Raw genomic sequence first — 26,569 nt, forward strand, 5'->3', positions numbered from 1 at the left:
TTTAAATGTGTGTTTTTTATGCCAAGCAGAGGCATTTTAGGGGTCCATTTAACACTATACCTCCTGTATCCCAAGGATGTGCTCACATATTGTATTCAAACTGAGATTTGATTGAGACATGTGAACAAAGCGGTAAATCAAATAGAATGAATAAAATCATGCTACACCCCAACATTTCAGGTAAAATACATTTTAAAATGGTTTCAATTAAAGTTCAATATTTTACAAGATCAAGCTGGTCACACACTTCAGCCATGTCAGCTATCCCTCCCGATCTCCCACACGCACCTCAGCCACTTACACTGTCTGTCCAAAAAAAAACCTGTGCCACCTGGATTTAACTAAGCAAACAGGTATGAGCCTCCTATTGGAGAATTACTGCATGGGCGATTATCTTTCAACTGGCAATAGGTTATTTAACCCCAACTGGTGCAATGAGTTTCTTCTCATTTCTTAAACAACCATGTCGAAAGACACATCTCGTGGTCGTGGAAAAGATGTTAGTCTGGTTGAGAAGGGTCAAATCATTGGCATGCCTCAAGCAGAGAAAACATCTAAGGAGATTGCAGAAACTACTAAAAATGGGTTAAGAACTGTCCAACGCATAATTAAAAACTGGAAGGATAGTGGGGACACATCGTATTCGAGGAAGAAATGTGTCGGGAAAAAAATCCTGAATGATCGTGATCGGCGATCACTTAAACGTTTGGTGAAATCAAATCGAAGAAAAACAACAGTAGAACTCAGTGAGGCAAACCAGAAAAAAAGGCTTCAATTTGCTAGGGAGCATAAAGATTGGACTCTGGAGCAATGGAAGAAGGTCATGTGGTCTGATGAGCCCAGATTTACCCTGTTCCAGAGTGATGGGCGCATCAGGGTAAGAAGAGAGGCAGATGAAGTGATGCACCCATCATGCCTAGGGCCTACCGTACAAGCCTGTGTGGGCAGTGCTATGATCTGGGGTTGCTGCAGTTGGTCAGGTCTAGGTTCAGCAACAGTATGTGCTCCAAGAATGAGGTCAGCTGACTACCTGAACATACTGAATGACCAGGTTATTCCATCAATGGATTTTTTCTTCCCTGATGGCACGGGCATATTCCAAGATGACAATGCCAGGATTCATCAGGCTCAAATTGTGAAAGAGGGGTTCAGGGAGCATGAGACATCATTTTCACACATGGATTGGCCACCAGAGTCCAGACCTTAACCCCATTGAGAATCTTTGGGATGTGCTGGAGAAGGCTTTGCGCCACAGTCAAACTCTACCATCATCAATGCAAGATCTTGGTGAAAAATGTATGCAACACTGGATGGAAATAAATCTTGTGACACTGCAGAAGCTTATCGAAACAATGCCACAGCGAATGCGTGCCATAATCAAAGCTAAAGGCGGTCCAAAGAAATATTAGAGTGTGTGACTTTTTTTTTTTTGGACAGGAAGTGTATTTCCCATGAGAACAAACAGGATTGGGCTGGTTGAAATCCAGCAGACCATTCCCTGATGGAGTCATCTCCACAACATTGACAGAGAGCTAAAACTTCAGAGTGCAAATGTAATGGTGTTAAAATTACTTGACATAGAAAAAAAAAAAAAAAAGAGATAAAAAAAACAAAAGAGCAACTGACTGTGCACTGAGATCATGCAAATATTGAAAGATAACCAGCGCTCCATGAAAAAAAAAAATTGTCTAACCAGTGCATGCCTAGGCATGGGTTAAGTCCACCCTGGCCACAAAGACGATCCACAAACATAAGGGAGGCAGTAGACATAACCTGAAGGTAAAAATTATGTAGCATTTATCCTGGTAACATATCCAGTGATACGAATCTCTTTTGCATTCAACATATATCTGCTGTCCTCCTTCTTATAGTTGTGCATAGTGATAAGTGCTTACAAAGGTTCTCCAGGAATGATTGCATCCTTTCACTACACTGGTCTACAACAGATGGTAATGATGTTATCATGCCTATGATATGCCATCATGGCTGAGCAGTCTGACAGGAGCATTCACTTATGTGTAGTATATGCAAATGCTAGTGAATATTGTGTAGTGACGCACCACCATTTCACCCCTCTAAGCAGCTCTGCAAGAGGAGGCAACCTGTCCTACTCACATTCTAGAACAGGTTGTTAGCGGCCATTTTAGATAATTCCCGGCGAACCCTTTAAAGACGAAAGAGAGAAAAAAATGATGTCTACTTTAACCACCTCAGGACCGCCGAGCGCAGGATTGCGTCCTGGCGGCGGCCCTGTTATTCCTCCTGGACGCGCCGATGCGTCCTTTCGCGAGACTTCCTGTGAACGCGCGCACACAGGAGCGTGCGTTCACAGGATCGGGAGGTAAACGAGTACATGTACAGCCTGCCAGTGGCGATCATTCGCTGGCAGGCTGTAGATGAGATTTTTTTTAACCGTAAAAAGGTATATTAGACGCTGATTTGTTAACAGGGTCTAATATACCTGCTACCTGGTCCTCTGGTGGTCCCTTTTGCTTGGATCGACCACCAGAGGACACAGGCAGCTCTGTAAGTAGCACCAAACACCACTACACTACACCTCCCCTGTCACTTATTAACCCCTGATCACCCCATATTAGACTCCCTGATCACCCCCCTGTCATTGATCACCCCCCTGTAAGGCTCCATTCAAACGTCCGTATGTGTTTTGCGGATCCGCAAAACACGGACAACGGCAATGTGCTTTCCGCATTTTGCCAGAAATATATAGAAAATGCCTTTTCTTGTCCGCAATTGCGGACAAGAATAGGACATGTTCTATAGGCTCTACAAAAGTCTCATATTCCACAAAAAATAAAGTCTCACATGAACTAGGGTTGTTGCGGGTATCGAAATTTCGATACCCAATCGATACTTTTGTCCCGGTATCGATACGATACCGGGATTTCCGTTTTTTCGATACTGGGCTGCGCTTCTGCGCAGTCTAGTATCTCTGAACATGAGCGCGCTGCTATCGGCGCGCTCATGTTCTCTCTCAGCAGCACGGGGAGAAGGAAGCTGTCCTCCCTCCCCCTGTGCTGCTGCCACCAATGAGAAGAGAGGGGCGGAGGAGGGGCGGCAATGAGAAGAGAGGGGCGGAGGAGGGGCGGCAATGAGAAGAGAGGGGGTGGAGGAGGGGCGGCAATGAGAAGAGAGGGGGTGGAGGAGGGGCGGGCGCACTGCGCCACCAATGATAGGATTACTATCGGAGCGATGGGAGGAGACATCAGCTTCACTAGTGGGCGTTCCTTTTCCCTGCGCTGCGATTGGACAGCGCTACAGCCAGGGAGAAGGAACGCCCACTAGTGAAGCTGATGTCTCCTCCCATCGCTCCGATAGTAATCAGCAGCATGTGGAGCAGGAGAGGAGACAGTAATGGGGCACTGCGGGCGAACGGAGCGGCGCCCAGGACTAAATGGTGAGTGCTGAGACATCGCTGGGCGCCGCTCTGTGTGGCCTAATAGTGAAAGTCTGGACTCATATACAGTAGTCAGTCTTTAACACATACAGGAGGCGGGTGCCGGCAGCAGAATCGCATTGCCGGCACCCTGCCCCTGACAGGGAGCTGCGATCAGCGGCAGTTAACTGCCGCTGATCTGCTAGTACCCGCCTCCTGAATAAAGGGGTAAAATCATTGGTGGTGCAGTGTGCCCCCCCCCCCCCCTCAATCCCCCCATCCCATTAAAATCATTGGTGGCACAGTGCGCCGGCCCCTCTCAACCCTCCAGTATTAAAATCATTGGTGGCAGTGGCCACAGGGACCTCTCCACTCCCCCCTCATTGGTGGTGCAGTGGCAGCTTCTGATCGGAGCCCCAGCTGTGTAAGCCTGGGGCTCCGATCGGTTACCATGGCAGCCAGGACTGGTTGCCATGGTAACATCCCTGATGCTGTGTGCACAAAGCACAGAGCAGCAGGGACAGTGTGGAGTCCTATTCACCCTGATAGAGATCTATCAGGGTGAATAGGAAAAGGGATGAAAGATCCCAGGTTCTAGCCCCTAAGGGGGGAAATAGTTATTAAATAAAAAGTGAAAAAAAAAAAAACACTAAAATATGAAGTATAAATCACCCCCCTTTTCCCAATTTCACATATAAAATATATAAATAAACATATTACATCGCCACGTCAGAAAAGTCCAAACTATTAAAATATAAAAAAAAAATCTAGGTGGTGAATGCCGGAACAGAAAAAATAAAATAAAAACTGCGCGATTCGCCATTTTTAAAAATGAGGAATGCACGTGGCTTTTTTTGTTTATTTTTTTCGCGTGGTATCGAATGGTATCGAGTATCGCAATACTTTTTCATGGTATCGAAACCGAATCAAAAATTTGGTATCGCAACAACTCTAACATGAACTCACCATATCCCTCACGGAATCCAAATGCGTAAAAAAAAATTGACATTTAGATTCCAGACGCTTTAGGGCCCCTAAAATGCCTGGGCAAGTATAAATACCCCACATGTGACCCCATTTTGGAAAGAAGACATCCCAAGGTATTTCGTGAGGGGCATGGCGAGTTCATGTAAAATTTAATTTTTTGTCACAAGTTAGTGGAATATGAGACTTTGTAAGAGAAAAAAATAAAAAATAAAAATAATAAAAAATATTTTTTCACTAACTTGTGCCAAAAAAAAAATATTCTAGGAACTCGCCATGCCCCTCACGGAATACCTTGGGGTGTCTTCTTTCCAAAATGGGGTCATTTGTGGGGTATTTATACTGCCCTGGCATTTTAGGGGACCTAAAGCGTGAGAAGTAATTTGGAATCCAAATGCGTAAAAAATGCCCTGTGAAATCCAAAAGGTGCTCTTTAGAATTTGGGCCCCTTTGCGCACCTAGGCTGCAAAAAAGTGTCACATAGGGTATCGCCGTACTCAGAAGAAGTTGGGCAATGTGTTTTGGGGTGTCTTTTTACATATACCCATGCAAAACAGGACAAGTTTTTTTTTTTTTTTGCAGGGCCACGGAACAGACTTACGGATGCGGACAGCACCGATGTGCTTTCTGCATATTTTGCGGTTCCATTGAAGTGAAGGGGTTCACATCCAACCAGCAAAAATGCGGATCAGATGCAGACCAAAAATGTTTGTGTGCATGAGTCCTTAGGGCGAATACACATGGGGCGAATTAAGTGTGTTTTTTTCTGAACGGATTTCGTGCAGAAAAATCACTGCGTAATACAGTACCAGCAAACTGATTTCACAAATCTCACATGATCTTTTACCATGGTGATGGACCATGTGATGATCGGCGTGACGTCACCACAGGTCCTTTTCCTGCACACAGCTAAGATGAAGACAGAAGGAGATGCCGGGCTGCGCGATCAAGTGGATTAAGGTGAGTTAAATTATAATTATTATTTTTTTAACCCCTCGAGCGCCATTTTACTATGCATTCTGTATTAAGAATGCTATTATTTTCCCTTATAACCATGTTATAAGGGAAAATAATAAAGATTGGGTCCCCATCCCGATCACTTAGCAACCATGCGTGAAAATCGCACCGCATCCGCACTTGCTTGCGATTTTTACGCAGCCCTATTCACTTCTATGGGGCCTGCGTTGCATGGAAAACGCACAATATAGAGCATGCTTCGATTTTCACGCAGCGCACATGTGTACAGCCCCATAGAAATGAATGGGTCCAGATTCAGTGCGGGTGCAATGCGTTCACCTCCCGCATTGCACCCGCGCGGAATACTCGCCCGTGTGAACTCAGCCTAACTCCATTCAATAGAGCTAAACCAAGAGCAGGACTACAGCATTCAAAATGAAAAGCCACAATCAAAATCCAACATGTGAACTACCCTTATGCCCCTTGCAGACAAGTGTGTCCGGATGCGTTGCATCTGCGATCAGGGAAAAACGTGCGAGTAGGTACGCAATTGCAGTCCGTTTTGATTGGGTTCTTATGTCCAGTTTTTATCGTGCGAGTGCAATGCGTTTTGCACGCTCGTGATAAAAAAACTGACTGTGGTACCCAGAATCGAACCCGGACTTCTTCCCTGAAGTTCGGGTTTGGGTTAGGTGTTGTGTAGATTTTATTATTTTCCCTTATAACATGGTTATAATGGAAAATAATAACATTCTTTAATTCAGAATGCTTAGTAAAAGGTTCATTGTGGGGTTAAAAAAAATATCGAATTCCCCTCATCCACTTAATCGCACAGCCGACATAGAAGAAGAAGAAACAAGACTATGTCAGCTGTGCGATTAAGTGGATGAGGGGAGTTCGATATTTTTTTTAACCCCACAATGGCCCTTTTACTATGCATTCTGAATTAAAGAATGTTATTATTTTCCCTTATAACCATGTTATAAGGGAAAATAATAAAGTAAAAACCATGCGTGAAAATCCCATTGCATCCACACTTGCTTGCGATTTTCACGCATCCCCATTCATTTCTATGGGGCCTGGGTTGGGGGAAAAACGCAGAATATAGAACATGCTGCGATTTTCACACAACGCACAAGTAATGCGTGCAAAAAGAAAAATCACTGCTCATCTGTACAGCTCCATTGAAGTGAATGGGTCCGGATTCAGTGCGGGTGCAATGCGTTCACCTCATGCATTGCACCCGCGCAGAATTCTCGCCCATGTGAAAGGGGCCTTAGACCGTGAATTTCCTTCTGTAGGTGGAGGCCATTGTTAAGTCTTTGGTTGAGATAACCTCTCCGTAACACACAATGATGTGGAAGGGGCAGAGGGACCAGAAAAAGTAGATTTTTCTGATATTCTAATGAGCCATCACAAGTGTGTTCCCGAAAGTCCACCCGGCCCCATTCACTATAATGGGGAGCAGTGGAGAGCCGGCCGCAACACGGCAAAAATGCTGAGAGGCAGCCGGACAAATACCTCTGTACGGTCAGAATTTTAAATATCCAATGGATATTCTAATGACTTAACATTTTTAAAAAATGATACGATCTGCAGACTGCACTGTATACACCCCAACCACATGGTTTTAACCTTCAAATGGATCCCCTGTATATTTTTGAAAGCCACAGCACCTGTCCCACATGATCTGAACCATGCTCCTTGGACTACAGATCCCAGAATTGCTCTTATGCATTCCCCATATGTCATAAGGGGAAGGAACTGCATATTCTGGAGTGTCAGCACTCACACCCAGCTTACCCTGAGGGTGCTGTAGAAGACTTCACTGTGGACCGTAGTAATGGTCAACTACCCAAGGCTGGGAATCAAAATATCCTGGGGGGCCCCAAAGAAAATAGCTTTGGTAGCATTAAGAGAGGACAGAGCCTACCACTGCACTTGAGAGACCATATACCGGTATTACCACTGTGCCCTGTGAACCTGTATTCTGATTGGAAATCCTTAGTAACATGGCTAGCTGTGCCCAGTGATTACAACCCTCCGGCTTCATTGTGCACCACCATCAAGGACACCCCACTACTATCAATGTCATCTGCAGCAACCCCTCCCCCACATTGTCATTGCACCAGTCTTTGCCGTGTGTGAGGAAAGCTGAACAAACACAGGGAGAACATATTCCATGTAAGGCATCGTTCACATTTCTGTTCTGTCCACGGACAGCACACCTACCCATAGATTTTAATATGCTTGTTCATAAATCAGTATTTTTCTGTGACAGTGGATCAGACCCTCTAAGGGATATGAGCCCGCTACAGAGAGGTTCCTAGGGCTCCATAGGATCATAGCGAATCTCCCATATACTGCAATGGTAAGTCACTGCAATCTATGGGAGAAGCCATCACATGTTCAAGTCCCCTAAGGAAACTTAATAATAGTGTAACAAAATAAATAAACGTTATACAAATTAATAAATACGCATAGAAAAGTTCAAATCACCTTCCCATATTAAACAAAATACTAAAAAAAAATTTTTAAGTATTTATCCTGTTAGGTGAACCCTGTAACCAAAAAAAAAAAAAAAAAAAAAGGAACCACTTGAAACCGAACCAAAGTTCGGGAAAAGGTTTTTAACAATAGTCATGAGACTTTGATAAGTAATAACTTCAGCTCATTGGAGCCAATACATTCTAATACTGCACGGAGCGCTCGCTCTGTACAGTATTCAAACGAAGTATTATGCAAATTGACTTTGGATGTTTCATTCCGAAGTCGATTTGCTCGCCCCTAGCTCTGGGAAATCAGGGAGTAAAAAATGAAAATGCAAAAACAAAAAAAATAAAACAAAGTCACAGGGTCAGGAAGGGGTTCATACAGTAAAAGGGGTGCGGTATTCTAGCCTGTTCGTGCACAGGGCCCCGGCCATATAACTGATGCTCTGGAGAAGCCAGGTGGCGCAGAGAACACCACCAGGGCAGGTACCAGGCTCTGCACAGGTCAATGACCCGCCTCTCATCCTGTACCACATGTACAGTATGTATTCCAGCATACAGAGACATTATATTCTAATAGACATGGCCTGCTTAGAACTATTAATACACACATTTCTAGGGCCCTGTAGCTCACAGGTGTATGAGGGGGTCCTGTGCAGTCTACAGGTGTATGAGGGAGGGGGCCCTATGCAGCACACAGGTGTATGAGGGGGGCCGGCCCTCTCCAGCACACAGGTATATGAGGGGGGCACTGTGCAGCACACAGGTGTATGAGGGAGGGGGGCCCCTGTGCAGTCTACAGGTGTATGAGGGAGGGGGGCCCCTGTGCAGTCTACAGGTGTATGAGGGAGGGGGGCCCCTGTGCAGTCTACAGGTGTATGAGGGAGGGGGGCCCCTGTGCAGTCTACAGGTGTATGAGGGAGGGGGCCCTGTGCAGCACACAGGTGTATGACGGGGGCCGGCCCTCTCCAGCACACAGGTATATGAGGGGGGCACTGTGCAGCACACAGGTGTATGAGGGAGGGGGGCCCCTGTGCAGTCTACAGGTGTATGAGGGAGGGGGGGGGGGCCTTGTGCAGCACACAGGTGTATGAGGGGGGCACTGTGCAGCACACAGGTGTATGAGGGGGGCCCTGTACAGCACACAGGTGTATGAGGGGGGCCCTGTGCAGCACACAGGTGTATGAGGGAGGGGGGGGGGGGCCCTGTGCAGCACACAGGTGTATGAGGGGGGCCCTGTGCAGCACACAGGTGTATGAGGGGGGCCCTGTGCAGCACACAGGTGTATGAGGGGGGCCCTGTGCAGCACACAGGTGTATGAGGGGGGCCCTGTGCAGCACACAGGTGTATGAGGGGGGCACTGTGCAGCACACAGGTGTATGAGGGGGGCCCTGTGCAGCACACAGGTGTATGAGGGGGGCCCTGTGCAGCACACAGGTGTATGAGGGGGGCCCTGTGCAGCACACAGGTGTATGAGGGGGGCACTGTGCAGCACACAGGTGTATGAGGGGGGCACTGTGCAGCACACAGGTGTATGAGGGGGGCACTGTGCAGCACACAGGTGTATGAGGGGGGCACTGTGCAGTCTACAGGTGTATGAGGGGGGCACTGTGCAGCACACGCCTTACCTCTCCTCACAGTCCCGGCATTTGATGATAATGGTCACAAGTTTACAGAAGAGCTCCTCCATCATGGTGACGTCCTTCTCTCCTCCACGTACATATCCCGCTGCCTCTCACATGGAGCGGCACCTGTTAGCAGCAGTCAGCCTGGCCGGCACCATGCTCCCGAGTTACCAGTGAGGCGCCTCACCTTGCCCGCTCTGCTCCTCCTCCCTCTTGACCTCCCCCCTTCTTCCCTCACTCCCGTGGGGATTCGCGCCACCTTCCCGCCGCCCGCAGCTCCGGGGTGTGAGGCGCACAATTGAGCAACTGCAGATCACCTGAGGGCAGGTGTGCGAACACAGGAAGCCCAATCCTAGCAGCAGACAGGCCATTACTAGTCCTCATCTCAGGCCATGTAGTGAGTTGGACATGTCTGCAGCCTCTCCTAGTAACCTCTGAAGCAGGTGATTTAGGGACAGGACCAGCGTTGCCATACAGAATTTTTCTTTTTTCTGGAAAACTTAACCCAAAATCATTGACAGGCAACATTTTTTACTTACAAATTGGAAACCCATAATAAATGATAAAGAGTACTACACGTCTATAACTCATTATACTGATTAGAACTCATTACCAGAATTTACTGTGAGCTGGAAAATGATGATAATTACCACCAAAATAATCTAATCACGGACATGTCTATTTTTTATCCACTTCAGCCCCCATAGTTTAAACACCCTTAAAGACCAGACCACTTTTTACACTTCTGACCTACACTACTTTAACCGTTTATTGTTCGGTCATGCAACTTACCACCCAAATGAATTTTACCTCCTTTTCTTCTCACTAATAGAGCTTTCATTTGGTGGTATTTCATTGCTGCTGACATTTTTACTTTTTTTGTTATTAATCGAAATTTAAGATTTTTTTGCAAAAAAATGAAATTTTTCACTTTCAGTTGTAAAATTTTGCAAAAAAAACGATATCCATATATAAATTTTTCTCTAAATTTATTGTTCTACATGTCTTTGATAAAAAAAAATGTTTGGGTAAAAAAAAATGGTTTGGGTAAAAGTTATAGCGTTTACAAACTATGGTACAAAAATGTGAATTTCCGCATTTTGAAGCAGCTCTGACTTTCTGAGCACCTGTCATGTTTCCTGAGGTTCTACAATGGCCAGACAGTACAAACACCCCACAAATGACCCCATTTCGGAATGTAGACACCCCAAGGTATTCGCTGATGGGCATAGTGAGTTCATAGAACTTTTTATTTTTTGTCACAAGTTAGCGGAAAATGATTTATTTTTATTTTTTCCTTACAAAGTCTCATATTCCACTAACTTGTGACAAAAAATTAAAACTTCCATGAACTCACTATGCCCATCACGAAATACCTTGGGGTGTCTTCTGTCCAAAATGGGGTCACTTGTGGGGTAGTTATACTGCCCTGGCATTTTAGGGGCCCTAATGCGTGAGAAGTAGTTTGAAATCAAAATGTGTAAAAAATGCCCTGTGAAATCCTAAAGGTGCTCTTTGGAATGTGGGCCCCTTTGCCCACCTTGGCTGCAAAAAAGTGTCACACGTGGTATCGCCGTACTCAGGAGAAGTTGGGCAATGTGTTTTGGGGTGTCTTTGCCCATGCTGGGTGAGATAAATATCTCTCTAAAAGTCAACTTTGTATAAAAAAATGGGAAAAGTTGTCTTTTAGAGAGATATTTCTCTCACCCAGCATGGGTATATGTAAAAAGACACCACAAAACACATTGCCAAACTTCTCCTGAGTATGGTGATACCACATGTGTGACACTTTTTTGCAGCCTAGGTGGGCAAAGGGGCCCAAATTCCAAAGAGCACCTTTAGGATTTCACAGGGCATTTTTATACACGTTTTGATTTCAAACTACTTCTCACACCTTAGGGCCCCTAAAATGCCAGGGCAGTATAACTACCCCACAAGTGACCCCATTTACGAAAGAAGACACCCCAAGGTATTCCGTGAGGGGCATGGCGAGTTCATAGAATTTTTATTTTTTTGGCACAAATTAGCGGAAAATTATGATTTTTTCTTTTTCTTTTTTTTCTTACAAAGTCTCATATTCCACTAACTTGTGACAAAAAATAAAAACTACCATGAACTCACTATGCCCATCACTAAATATCTTGGGGTGTCTTCTTTCCAAAATGGGGTCACTTGTGGGGTAGTTATACTGCCCTGGCAATTTAGGGGCCCTAATGCGTGAGAAGTAGTTTGAAATCAAAATGTGTAAAAAATGCCCTGTGAAATCCTAAAGGTGCTCTTTGGAATTTGGGCCCCTTTGCCCACCTAGGCTGCAAAAAAGTGTCACACATGTGGTATCGCCGTACTCAGGAGAAGTTGGGCAATGTGTTTTGTGGTGTCTTTTTACATATACCCATGCTGGGTGAGAGAAATATCTCTATAAAAGACAACTTTTCCCATTTTTTTATACAAAGTTGGCATTTGACAGAGATATTTATCTCACCCAGCATGGGTATATGAAAAAAGACACCCCAAAACACATTGCCCAACTTCTCCTGAGTACGGCGATACCACATGTGTGACACTTTTTTGCAGCCTAGGTGCGCAAAGGGGCCCAAATTCCTTTTAGGAGGGCATTTTTAGACATTTGGATTCCAGACTTCTTCTCACGCTTTAGGGCCCCTAAAAATGCCAGGGCAGTATAAATACCCCACATGTGACCCCATTTTGGAAAAAAGACACCCCAAGGTATTCCGTGAGGGGCATGGCAAGTTCATAGAAGTTTTTTTTTTTTGGCACAAGTTAGCGGAAATTGTTTTTTTTTTAGTTTTTTCTCACAAAGTCTCCCTTTCCGCTAACTTGTGACAAAAAGTTCAATCTTTCATGGACTCAATATGCCCCTCAGCGAATACCTTGGGGTGTCTTCGAATACCTTGGGGTCACTTGTGGGGTATTTATACTGCCCTAGCATTTTAGGGGCCCTAAAGCGTGAGAAGAAGTCTGGAATATAAATGTCTAAAAATGTTTATGCATTTGGATTCCGTGAGGGGTATGGTGAGTTCATGTGAGATTTTATTCTTTGTCACAAGTTAGTGGAATATGAGACTTTGTAATAAAATAAAAAAAATAATAAATTTCCGCTAATTTGTGAGAAAAAAAAAATAATCTTCTATGAACTCGCCATGCCCCTCAAAAGTGATCTTTATAGCGCCGCAGCGATTTTACGGTGTTTTTGCAGTGATCAGAAAAAAATATATTTCTGTCACTGCGGTGGGGCGGACTGAACGCAAGTGTGCGCACAAGATCAGGCCTGATCGGGCGAACACTGCGTTTTTTTTGTAGAGCCTATAGAACATGTCCTATTCTTGTCCGCAATTGCGGACAAGATAAGGCATTTTCTATATAGTTCTGGCAGTGTGCGGATCCGCAAAATGCGGAAAGCACATTGCCGGTGTCCGTGTTTTGCGGAACCGCAGTGTCCGTGTTTTGCGGATCCGCAGATCCGCAAAACACATACGGACGTCTGAATGGAGCCTTACAGGGGGGTGATCAATGACAGGGGGGTGATCAGGGAGTCTATATGGGGTGATCACCCCCCTGTAAGGCTCCATTCAGACGTCCGTATGTGTTTTGCGGATCCGTGGGTCCGCGGATCCGCAAAACACATACTGACGTCTGAATGGAGCCTTACAGGAGAGTGATCAATGACAGGGGGGTGATCAGGGAGTCTATATGGGGTGATCACCACCCTGTAAGGATCCATTCAGACATCCGTATGTGTTTTGCGGATTCGCAAAACACATACGGACGTCTGAATGGAGCCTTACAGGGGGGTGATCAATGACAGGGGGGTGATCAGGGAGTCTATATGGGGTGATCACCCCCCTGTAAGGCTCCATTCAGACGTCCATATGTGTTTTGCGGATCCGCAAAACACATACGGACGTCTGAATTGAGCCTTACAGGGTGGTGATCAATGACAGGGGGTGATCAGGGAGTCTATATGGGGTGATCACCCCCCTGTCATTGATCACCCCCCTGTCAGGCTCCATTCAGACGTCCGTATGTGTTTTGCGGATCCCCGGATCCGTAAAACACATACGGACATCTGAATGGAGCCTTACAGGGGGTGATCAATGACAGGGGGGTGATCAGGGAGTCTATATGGGGTGATCAGGGGTTAATAAGGGGTTGATAAGTGACGGGGGGGGGGGTGTAGTGTAGTGGTGTTTGGTGCTACTTTACAGAGCTGCCTGTGTCCTCTGGTGGTCGATCCAAGCAAAAGGGACCACCAGAGGACCAGGTAGCAGGTATATTAGACGCTGTTATAAAAACAGCGTCTAATATACCTTTAAGGGGTTAAAAAAATCAGATCTACAGCCTGCCAGCGAATGATCGCCGCTGGCAGGCTGCAGATCCACTCGATTACCTGCAGTTCCTGTGAACGCGCGCGCCTCTGTGCGCGCATTCACAGGAAATCTCGCCTCTCGCGAGATGACGCGCCGGCGCGTGAGTGTGCCTGAGCCAGCCGCCTCCGGAACGCAATCCTGCGTTAGGCGGTCCGGAGGTGGTTATCACGGCCACAGGAAAAAAGTTGCCCCTTTTTTACTGACTTGGCAACGCTGGACAGGATACACAGCAGACAAGATTAATGTAAAGCGAACTTGCGTTTTAGGTTTCAGGTTAAATAAGAATTCCGTTACGGATTCCACTACCACGGACCATAAGTTATGATCCGTGGTAGCAGAATCCATAACGAAATTCTTGGATAACCCGAACCTTGTATGCCGAACTTGAAAGCACAAGTTCACTCATCCCTAGGCATCAGGGTTGCCAACCGTCCAGACATTTCTGGACAGTCCATAAAAATCGGCAACTATTTTGCTGTGTCAGTTAATTTTTTTGAGGCTTGTGGTACTTGACTAAATTATTTTGGTGGAAATTATCATTATTTTACAGCTCACAGTAAAAGCTGGTAATAAGTTGTTAAAGGTAATATTGAGCTATAGACATATATTACTTGTAATTTTTATCATTCATTATGCTTTTCCTATTTGTCCGTAAAAAAATGTTGGCTGTCCGTGATTTTGGCATAAGAAAAAACTCTGGTTGGCCACCCTGCTAGCCATTTTTCCTCTCAGGTGTCATGTGACTCGTTAGTATTACCAGGTCTCAGGTGTGTGAATGGGGAGCAGGTGTGTTACATTTAGTGTTATCGCTCTCACACTTTTTCATACTGGTCACTCATGTCAAAGAACTCTGAGGATATGCAAAAAAGAATTGTTGCTGTACATAAAAAAATGGCCTAGGCTATAAGAAGTTTGCCAACACCCTGAAACTGAGCTGAAACACGTTGCACACAGGTTCCACTCAGAACAGGCCTCACCATGGTCAACCAAAGAAGTTGAGTGCACGTGCTCAGCGTCATATCCAGAGGTTGTCTTGTTGTCTTTTCAAAATAGAGGTATGAGTGCTGCCAGCATTGCTGCAGAGGTTAAAGGGGTGGTGGTCAGCCTGTCAGTGCTCAGACCATACGCCGCACACTGCATCAAATTGGTCTGCATGGCTTTTGTCCCAGAAGGAAGCCTCTTCTAAAGATAATGCACAATAAAGCCTGCAAACAGTTTGCTGAAGACAAGCAGACTTAGGACATGACTTACTGGACCTATGTCTTGTGGTCTGATGAGACCAAGATAAATTTATTTGGTTTAGAAGGTGTCAATTGTGTGTGGCGGCAACCAGGTAAGGAGTACAAAGACAAGTGTGTCTTGCCTTCAGTCACGCATGGTGGTGGTCATGGTTTGGGGCTGCAGGAGTGTTGCCGGCTGTGGGGAGCTACAGTTCATTGAGGCAACCATGAATGGCAACATGTACTGTAACATACTGAAGCGGTGCATGATGCCCTCCCTTCGGAAACTAGGACACAGGGCAGTATTCCAACATGATAACGACCCCAAACACACCTCCAAGACGACCACTGCATTTCCAAAGAAACTGAGGGTAAAGGTGCTGGACTGGCCAAGCATGTCTCCAGACTTAAACCCTATTGAGCATCTGTGGGGCATCCTCAAACAGAGGGCGGAGGAGCACCAGGTCTCTAACATCCGCAAGTTCTGTGATGTCATCATGGAGGAGTGGAAGAGGATTCCAATGGTAATCTGTGAAGCTCTAGTGAACTCCATGCCCAAGAGAGTTAAAGAGGTTGTCCGGGTTTAGAGCTGCCCCCCTGATGTTGGCATCGGAGCATCTCATGCACGGGCTCTTTTTTTTTTCAATAACACACTGCCAGACGGAAACTTCCGCCTGGCAGTGTGTTCGGTGACGTCACCGGCTCTGATGGGCGGGCTTTAGCGCTGCCCTAGGCGATTTACTGGCTAGGGCAGCGCCAAATCCCGCCCATCAGTGCCGGTGACGTCACCGGGGTTCCTGGCAGCCCCATGGAGAGCCCCGTTACGTCACCGGATCTCCAAAAAATTCCTTTGCCCTGCGCGATTTAGCGCAGGGCAAAGGAGAGCATCGGAGCAGGAACTGCTCCGATGCTCATGTCAGGGGGGCTGCCGGGGTGAAAATGGAGGTATGTCCGGGCACAATTTGGCCATTTTCACTTAGGGGGGTACTCACTTTTGTTGTTTAGACATTAATGGCTGTGTGTTAAGTTTTTTTTGAGGGCACACCAAATTTACACTGTTATACAGTAGACTGAATACTTTACATTGTATCAAAGTGGACCCATCTTTATCCAGCTATCGTCCCATTTCACTGCTCCCATTTGCATCCAAACTCCTAAAATAACATGTCCATCTCAAATTGTCCTCTCACCTCTCATCCCACTCACTTTTTGATCAGTTCATCAATATTAGCTCGCTGGGGGTCTGACACATGGCACCCCAACAGATCAGATGTTTTCATCAGCCTCCAGTGTAAAACAAACAGAGGATGTAGCCTAAAAGCAGAAGGCTTCGTCCACTGTGTATGGGTCATGCCTGCGGACTGCAGCTTTTAGCTCCCATTCATTTGAATCACATTAGCAGCACAAATCTCTCAAGTGTTCTGCTATTATTACAGTGTAACAGTGTATCAGCCTGACGTCTAGGCTATTTAGCACTCCACTGATTGATTGTCAGTACAAGTTTGTGGCTAGCAAATCTTATACAGGTTAAGGCCTCTTTCACACGACCGTATGGCTTTTTCAGTGTTTTGCGGTCCGTTTTAAACGGATCCGTTGTTCCGTTTTTTTGTTTCCGTTGTGTTTCCGTTTCCGTTCCGTTTTTCCGTTCCGTTTTTCCGTTCCGTTTTCCGTATGGCATATACAGTATACAGTAATTTCATAGAAAAAATTGGGCTGGGCATAACATTTTCAATAGATGGTTCTGCAAAAAACAGAACGGATACGGAAGACATACAGATGCATTTCCGTATGCATTCCGTTTTTTGCGGACCCATAGACTTTAATGGAGCCACGGAACGTGATTTGCGGCCAAATATAGGACATGTTCTATCTTTAAACGGAACGGAAAAACGGAAATACGGAAACGGAATGCATACGGAGTACATTCCGTTTTTTTTTGCGGAACCATTGAAATGAATGGTTCCGTATACGGAACGCAAAAAACGGTCCGCAAAACGGGAAAAAAAAAACGGTCGTGTGAAAGAGGCCTAAAGGTTTTTTTTCGGGCCATATATATTAATGATCTATCCTCAGGGTAGGTCATCAATATCTGATTGGCATGGGTCTGACACCTGCCATCTAATATTGATGATGACCTATCCTAGGTATATGTCTGAGCTGTTAAATTCTGGAGAAACCCTCGCAGTAACACTAGGATGAAAGTCAAATTTGAATACGTTGTTTCCATTTTATTGTAGATCAGCACTACCTATTGTGGGTGAAAGTGGCTCACAACTAGAGATGGGCGAAGTTCTTAAAAATCCGATTTGACTGCTTCGCACTCCCACCAAAATCAGTTCATGTTTGAAGAGGAGGCGTCTCAGAAGTGCAGTGTAATACAAGTACTCGGTCCATTCAAGTGGGAACTTGTAATTAAACTATGCCGCTGCTCCAGAGGAGACGACTTGTACTGTAGAAACGAGGAAGTGGAGCTCGCATGGAGTGCCGTCTCCTCATTAAACAGCTGATCGGCAGGAGTGCTAGGTGTCGTACCCCCACCGATCAGATATTGATGACCTATCCCCAGGATAGGTCATCAATATATACTGTAGAGCAGGACAACCCCTTTAATCAAACTCTTGACCATAGCATATTATAGTATGTGGGCCTTTTCCTTGTACCTTATTCTAGTTTACTCTTTAAAGAGGACCTTTCACCGATTCTTACCCTATGAACTAAGTATACATACATGTGGAGCGGCGCCCGGGGATCTCTCTGCACTTACTATTATCCCCGGGCGCCGCTCCGTTCTCCTGCTATGTCCTCCGGTATCTCCGTTCCCTAAGTTATGGTAGGCGGAGTCTGCCCTAGCGCTGGCCAATCGCATTGCAGAGCTCACAGCCTGGGAGAAAATAACCTCCCAGGCTGTGAGCTCTGCGCTGCGATTGGCCAGCGCTAGGGCAGACTCCGCCTACCATAACTTAGGGACTGGTATCTCCGCCTACTATAACTTAGTGAGCGGAGATACCGGAGGGCATAGCGGGAGAACGGAGCGGCGCCCAGGGATAATAGTAAGTGCAGGGAGATCCCCGGGCGCCGCTCGACATGTCTGTATAGTTAGTTCATAGGGTAAGAATCGGTGAAAGGTCCTCTTTGAGAATAATGTATTCTCTACTATATTGTTAGAAATGGAAATGTATTTCGAAAGAAGCACTGAGACAGCTAGTAATTCAGTGAAATGAAGCTCATTTACAGCCTGTGTGTTATCTTAAAGTACTATAGGAAGCATTGAGTTTAATGCATGAGCAAAGGTTGTGTTTAAAGTTAGTGTGCCATGGTAACTACAGATGAGTGCTTCCTCCTGAACCTATAATTACATACACAGTAGATACAATTAGCCAAGCCACCTTCTCACTCCTTTACTGTGGAAGGTGTGCTGGAAAAGATCAAGTAGCAAATGAAGTTCACAAACTTATTTCAAATCAAAAAGTTTAACTTTAAACTGATTGCCCATTGCTGCCACTGTTGGTGGTCTCAAAATATCTTTATGAGGGCATAGTGATATGACTAGGGGCAATCACGATTTTGATAATTTACAGGTCAAACCATGCTTTAACATAAAAGTAACAATGATTGTGCAACTGAAAGTGGCTGCTTTCCAGGATTTTAATATCAATGACCAACATTTTGCATAGACCGTCAATATCAGAAGCAGGTGAACAGTTTATTCAAACAGCTAATGGGCAGAGGGGTCAGATAATTGGATCAGTCTAATATTAAAGACTAAGGCCTTATGCACACGAAAGTATTTTCTTTCCGTGTCCGTTCCGTTTTTTTTTTTGCCGACCTTATATGAAACCATTCATTTCAATGGGTCCGGAAAAAAAAAAAAAAAAGTTACTCCGTGTGCATTCCGTTTCCGTATGTCCGTATTTCCGTTCCACCAAAAAACAGAACATGTCCTATTATTGTCTGCATTACGGACGTGGATAGAACTGTTCTATTAGGGGCCAGCTGTTCCATTCTGTAAAATACAGAATGCACACAGACGTCACCCGTATTTTTTGCGGATCCATTTTTTGTGGACCGCAAAATACATGCGGTCGTGTGCATGAGGCCTAAGAATAGGTCATCAATATTAACCCCTTCTAGACCCGGCGATTTTCAATTTTTGTATTATCGTTTTTCTCGCCTTTCCTTCCGACAGCCATAACATTTTTACAGGGAGTGCAGAATTATTAGGCAAGTTGTATTTTTGAGGATTAATTTTATTATTGAACAACAACCATGTTCTCAATGAACCCAAAAAACTCATTAATATCAAAGCTGAATATTTTTGGAAGTAGTTTTTAGTTTGTTTTTAGTTTTAGCTATTTTAGGGGGATATCTGTGTGTGCAGGTGACTATTACTGTGCATAATTATTAGGCAACTTAACAAAAAGCTAATATATACCCATTTCAATTATTTATTTTTACCAGTGAAACCAATATAACATCTCAACATTCACAAATATACATTTCTGACATTCAAAAACAAAACAAAAACAAATCAGTGACCAATATAGCCACCTTTCTTTGCAAGGACACTCAAAAGCCTGCCATCCATGGATTCTGTCAGTGTTTTGAGCTGTTCACCATCAACATTGCGTGCAGCAGCAACCACAGCCTCCCAGACACTGTTCAGAGAGGTGTACTGTTTTCCCTCCTTGTAAATCTCACATTTGATGATGGACCACAGGTTCTCAATGGGGTTCAGATCAGGTGAACAAGGAGGCCATGTCATTAGATTTTCTTCTTTTATACCCTTTCTTGCCAGCCACGCTGTGGAGTACTTGGACGCGTGTGATGGAGCATTGTCCTGCATGAAAATCATGTTTTTCTTGAAGGATGCAGACTTCTTCCTGTACCACTGCTTGAAGAAGGTGTCTTCCAGAAACTGGTAGTAGGACTGGGAGTTGAGCTTGACTCCATCCTCAACCCGAAAAGGCCCCACAAGCTCATCTTTGATGATACCAGCCCAAACCAGTACTCCACCTCCACCTTGCTGGCGTCTGAGTCGGACTGGAGCTCTCTGCCCTTTACCAATCCAGCCAAGACTCACTCTCATTTCATCAGTCCATAAAACCTTAGAAAAATCAGTCTTGAGATATTTCTTGGCCCAGTCTTGTGTGTCTTGTTCAGTGGTGGTCGTCTTTCAGCCTTTCTTACCTTGGCCATGTCTGTGAGTATTGCACACCTTGTGCTTTTGGGCACTCCAGTGATGTTGCAGCTCTGAAATATGGCCAAACTGGTGGCAAGTGGCATCTTGGCAGCTGCACGCTTGACTTTTCTCAGTTCATGGGCAGTTATTTTGAGCCTTGGTTTTTCCACACGCTTCTTGCGACCCTGTTGACTATTTTGAATGAAACGCTTGATTATTCGATGATCACGCTTCAGAAGCTTTGCAATTTTAAGAGTGCTGCATCCCTCTGCAAGATATCTCACTATTTTTGACTTTTCTGAGCCTGTCAAGTCCTTCTTTTGACCCATTTTGCCAAAGGAAAGGAAGTTGCCTAATAATTATGCACACCTAATATAGGGTGTTGATGTCATTAGACCACACCCCTTCTTATTACAGAGATGCACATCACCTAATATGCTTAATTGGTAGTAGGCTTTCGAGCCTATACAGCTTGGAGTAAGACAACATGCATAAAGAGGATGATGTGGTCAAAATACTCATTTGCCTAATAATTCTGCACGCAGTGTATTTTTCCATTCATATAGATGATTGAGGGCTTATTTTTTTGTGGGAAAAGTTGAAGTTTCTAAATCCACCATTTAGTATTTCATACAACATAGGGAGAAGCTGAAAAAAAAAATCCAAATTGGGAAAAAAAACACAATTCCACAACCAGTTTACGGGTTGTATGTATGGGTACTGCATAGTCGTGTTGCCTATGCAATAAAACAGACTTTCATTCTCCAGGTTAGTACGATTACGGCAATACCAGATTTATATAGTTTTTCTTGTGCTTTAAAGGGTTTATCCGAGCCTGGAAATGCCCGGGCTCCTCACACTGATTCTACTTAGCTGGTTCCCCACTTCCTGCGCCTCTCCTGGTCCCCACCGCTGCTTCTTCCAATGCGCGGATGAAAACACCTGGTGTCCGGGGTGGGGTTGGGGGGCAGCCAATAGCAGGCGGTTGTGGGGATGAGCCTCCCTAACATCGCAAGTGACACTCGTCCCCGTTTCCTGCCTGTCAATGGCTGCGCCCTTTTTTTCCCCCTGACACTGGATGTTTATGGAGCGGTGCAGGGAGCAGGAAGCCAGGTAAGTAAAATCAGTGTCCCAGGTATATGGAGGGGGGCATTTCCAGGCTCAGATAACTCTTTTAATACAGTAATTCTTTTTTTATGCGACAATGTTACGTTTTTATTTATACAATTATGGTGTGTGTGAGATTTTTTGGTCACTTTCTAGAAATTTTTTTGGGGAGGTGAAGTGCCTAAAAAATGGTAATTCGTCCATTTTTATGGGATTTTTTTGTTCTCTACTCACCCTATGGAATAACTTTTTATTTATTTTTTTAAAGTAAGGGTGTGTTTGCACATGGTGATGCTCATGATGTTTATTTTTTTCAGTATTTATTTTTATTCAGGGGAAAGGGGGGTGATTTTATTTTTTAAATTTTTTTACATTTTTTATGTTTGTAAAATATGTTTTAACTTTTTTTTCTACATTCTTTCTCTTAGGCCCCCAAGGGGCTAACATTATACAGTTCTTACCCACTTCTATATATAAATGGAAATAAATCACGCCTGTCCTTTCACAGGAAGATAATGGCTCCCTCTGTTTGCTGCAAGGTGGAACCGTTTCTGGGTTTTGCACTCTCAGATGGTGCGGCCACATTTGTCCATGGCATCTAAGGATTTTGATGCCTGCAATCAGCATTATAATAACTTGAAATAATTTACATACCACAGGGTCATGCCTGATCTTTAACTGCTTCTGAACTACCCATTGATTATATACAGTACATCCAGGCAGTCCATGGTTATCTCTGCCAGGATGACCCTTAGGCCTCTTTCAGACGGGCGTTGCGGGATACTTTGCGGGAACATGCGCGATTTTTCCGCGCGAGTGCAAAACATTGTAATGCATTTTGCACTCGCGTGAGAAAGATCGCGCATGTTTGGTACCCAAACCCGAACTTCTTCACAGAAGTTCGGGTTTGGGTTAGGTGTTCTGTAGATTGTATTATTTTCCCTTATAACATGGTTATAAGGGAAAATAATAGCATTCTAAATACAGAATGCTTAGTAAAATAGCGCTGGAGGGGTTAAAAACATAAAAAATAAAATTTAACTCACCTTAATCCACTTGCACGCAAAGCCGGCATCTCTTCTGACTTCTTTCTTTGCTGTGCGCAGCAACAGGACCTGTAGTGACGTCACTCCGGTCATCACATGGTCCATCACATGATCCATCACCATGGTAAAAGATCATGTGATGGATCATGTGATGACCGGAGTGACCGGAATTATTTTAATTTTTTTTTAACCCCTCCAGCGCTATTTTACTATGCATTCTGTATTCAGAATGCTATTATTTTCCCTTATAACCATGTTATAAGGGAAAATAATAATGATCAGGTCTCCATCCCGATCGTCTCCTAGCAACCATGCGTGAAAATCGCACCACATCCGCACTTGCTTGCGGATGCTTGCGATTTTCACGCAACCCCATTCATTTCTATGGGGCCTGCGTTACATGAAAAACGCACAAAATAGAGCATGCTGCGATTTTCACGCAACGCACAAGTGATGCGTGAAAATCACCGCTCATGTGAACAGCCCCATAGAAATGAATGGGTCGGGATTCAGTGCGGGTGCAATGCGTTCAACTCACGCATCGCATCCGCGCGGAATACTCGCCCGTGTGAAAGGGGCTTTAATGTCTTTGCAGAGTTGACAGCTGCAGGCTAATCATGCAGAAGTGCTCCCCATAGAGAAGGCAGGATTTTTTTTTACCATCCCTGCCATCTCCATAGCTTTATAGACAGTGCTCAATGAGTTCTGTATATACAGATCAGGAAGTAGGAATGTTGCCGCTTCCTTTCCGGTCCAATCGATCATGATCACTGGAGGCCGGGTGTATGAACAAGCTGCTGGGTCTTAGACTGAGACCAGCTCTGCAGTGAAGCTTTGAAGCACTCTAAAGCATCTGAGGTCTGTATTTTTGTATTTGCACTGTAACTAGACCTAATATGGAGAAATCAAAAGGAGAAATTATCAATAAAAAAATGTAATGTTTATAGTTCCCAAAAGGTTTTGCATGACCTTTGGGAGGCAACAAAGTGTAAAAAGTTTAAAGAAAAGACAAAATAAATAACAAATGCCACCACACGCCACAGTGCAGCTTCTAGCCCCACCCCCAGTGGCCTCAACCCATACATCCCCCGATATCAAAATGACCATTATAAAAAAGGGATAGAATTTTCAAAAAGTATTTTAGTTGCACTTTGTGTGTTACGGCAGCGGAGGTGGAACATTGCATTATCCAACCGATTTGATTTAAGATTAATCAATTTAGCAATTTGATAAACAGTCAGAGGTCAAGGCAGGCACCGAAGGCTCAATACAGAGGTTAGGCCCAGGTCAGGCAGCGGAGGGCCTTACTGGCAAAACGGGAGAGAACTCCTGGCAGCATGCTGCTTGCAAAAGAGCAAAAAATCCTATTGATCATATGTGGTTAATCCTCAAAAAGAAGATGGGGAAGCAAAAAAATACCCAGAATTTGGAAAAACTCCAAGCACTGATTAAGAAAGAATAGATTGCCATCAGTCAGGATTTGACTCAGAAGCTGATATCCAGCATCCCAAGGTGAATTGCAGAAGTCATGAAAAAGAAGGGTTAACACTGAAAATATTGAGGCTTTGCATTAAAGATTTTTTGGTCACTTTCTAGAAATTTTTTTGGGGAGGTGAAGTGCCTAAAAAATGGTAATTCGTCCATTTTTATGGGATTTTTTTGTTCTCTACTCACCCTATGGAATAACTTTTTATTTATTTTTTTAAAGTAAGGGTGTGTTTGCACATGGTGATGCTCATGATGTTTAGAGCTGAAACCGGACAAACCTCTATTTTCACCCACACAGCCCCCCTGACTTGAGCATCGGAGCAGTTCATGCTCCGATGCTCTCCTTTGCGCTACGCTAAATCGCGCAGGGCAAAGGTTCTTTTGTTTACAATAACACACTGCCTGGCGGAGGCAGTCTCTGCCCTAGCCATTTTACTGGCTAGAGCAGCGCTAAAGATGCCCATCAGTGCCGATGACGTCACCGGGCTCCCTGAGCAGCCGGAAGAAGAGGCTTCAGCACTCCTGCAAGGGACCCGGTACATCACAGAGTCTAAGGCTACATGCACACGACAGTAAAAAATTGCCGTGTGACCACCGTCTAAGTAACGGCCGTCACACGGCCATTTTAAGCACCAGTGAAAGTCTATGGGGCTATTCACATGGCTGTTCTTTTAACAGCCAGTGAATAGCATTCGTCCAAAAATAGAGACATGTCCTATTTTTGGGACCGTTTTTAACGGCCGATTGACAGGAGTACACCCATCCAACAGCCATTAAAAACGAGTACACAAGCTATTTAGGGGTAAAAAAAAAAAACTCACCTCATCCACTTGCTCGCCATGCGGCAGTCTCTTCTCTCTTCATTGAGCAGGACCTGCCGAAAGACCTGCGATCTGCGTGGTGACGTAACCACGTGGGAGCGCACACCTTCGGCAGGTCCTGTTCTGTGAAGAGAGAAGAGACTGCTGCAGTGCGAGCAAGTGGATAAGGTGAGGGTTTGTTGTTTTTTGGGGGGCTGCGGGGCGCATTATATAAACCATGGGGGACATTATAAAGCTGGGGGCCCTAAAAATAAAAAAGAAACACACTATGGGGGACATTATTTAAGATGGAGCCCTACATTGGAGGCATTATTAAAGCTAGGGGCAGTTAAAATGATATACACTGTGGGGAACATTTATTTAGCTGGGGGCCTACATGGGGGCATAATAAAAGCTAAGGAGACTATAAAAAAATGTATATACACTGTGGGGGACATTTATTTAGCTGGGGGCCTACATGGGGGCATTATTAACCACTTAAGGACCACAGGTTTATACCCCCCTAAAGACCAGGCCCTTTTTTACAAATCGGCACTCCACAACTTTAGCTATTTATTGCTCGGTCATGCAACTTACCACCCAAATGAATTTTACCTCCTTTTCTTCTCACTAATAGAGCTTTCATTTGGTGGTATTTCATTGCTGCTGACATTTTTACTTTTTTTGTTATTAATCGAAATTTAACGATTTTTTTTGCAAAAAAATGACATTTTTCACTTTCAGTTGTAAAATTTTGCAAAAAAAACGACATCCATATATAAATTTTGCTCTAAATTTATTGTTCTACATGTCTTTGATAAAAAAAAAATGTTTGGGTAAAAAAAAAATGGTTTGGGTAAAAGTTATAGCGTTTACAAACTATGGTACAAAAATGTGAATTTCCGCTTTTTGAAGCAGCTCTGACTTTCTGAGCACCTGTCATGTTTCCTGAGGTTCTACAATGCCCAGACAGTACAAACACCCCACAAATGACCCCATTTCGGAAAGTAGACACCCTAAGGTATTCGCTGATGGGCATAGTGAGTTCATAGAACTTTTTATTTTTTGTCACAAGTTAGCGGAAAATTATGATTTTTTTTTTTTTTCTTACAAAGTCTCATATTCCACTAACTTGTGACAAAAAATAAAAGCTTCCATGAACTCACTATGCCCATCAGCGAATACCTTGGGATGTCTTCTTTCCAAAATGGGGTCACTTGAGGGGTAGTTATATTGCCCTGGCATTCTAGGGGCTCAAATGTGTGGTAAGGAGTTTGAAATCAAATTCTGTAAAAAATGACCAGTGAAATCCGAAAGGTGCTCTTTGGAATATGGGCCCCTTTGCCCACCTAGGCTGCAAAAAAGTGTCACACATGTGGTATCTCCGTATTCAGGAGAAGTTGGGGAATGTGTTTTGGGGTGTCATTTTACATATACCCATGCTGGGTGAGAGAAATATCTTGGCAAAAGACAACTTTGTATAAAAAAAATGGTAAAAGTTGTCTTTTGCCAAGATATTTCTCTCACCCAGCATGGGAATATGTAAAATGACACCCCAAAACACATTCCCCAACTTCTCCTGAATACGGAGATACCACATGTGTGACACTTTTTTGCAGCCTAGGTGGGCAAAGGGGCCCATATTCCAAAAAGCACCTTTCGGATTTCACTGGTCATTTTTTACAGAATTTGATTTCAAACTCCTTACCACACATTTGGGCCCCTAGAATGCCAGGGCAGTATAACTACCCCACAAGTGACCCCATTTTGGAAAGAAGACACCCCAAGGTATTCGCTGATGGGCATAGTGAGTTCATGGAAGTTTTTATTTTTTGTCACAAGTTAGTGGAATATAAGACTTTGTAAGAAAAAATAAATAAATAAAAAAA

The 26,569-nt window shown here is 44.4% G+C and overlaps 1 protein-coding gene across 1 annotated transcript in view; it reads right to left on the reverse strand.

Annotated features, from left to right (window-relative positions):
- LOC120991494 (spindle assembly abnormal protein 6 homolog) overlaps positions 1 to 9,598 on the reverse strand; it is a 68,581-nt gene extending 58,983 nt beyond the window's left edge. Inside the window, exon 1 of the mRNA XM_040420301.1 lies at positions 9,456 to 9,598. Coding sequence (XP_040276235.1) covers positions 9,456 to 9,520 — 65 coding nt within the window. The 5' untranslated portion in view covers positions 9,521 to 9,598. The remainder of the gene's footprint in view (positions 1 to 9,455) is intronic.
- Between the last annotated feature and the right edge of the window lie 16,971 nt (positions 9,599 to 26,569).

This window comes from Bufo bufo, chromosome 2 (assembly GCF_905171765.1).
Source record: "Bufo bufo chromosome 2, aBufBuf1.1, whole genome shotgun sequence".
Lineage (NCBI taxonomy): Eukaryota > Metazoa > Chordata > Amphibia > Anura > Bufonidae > Bufo > Bufo bufo.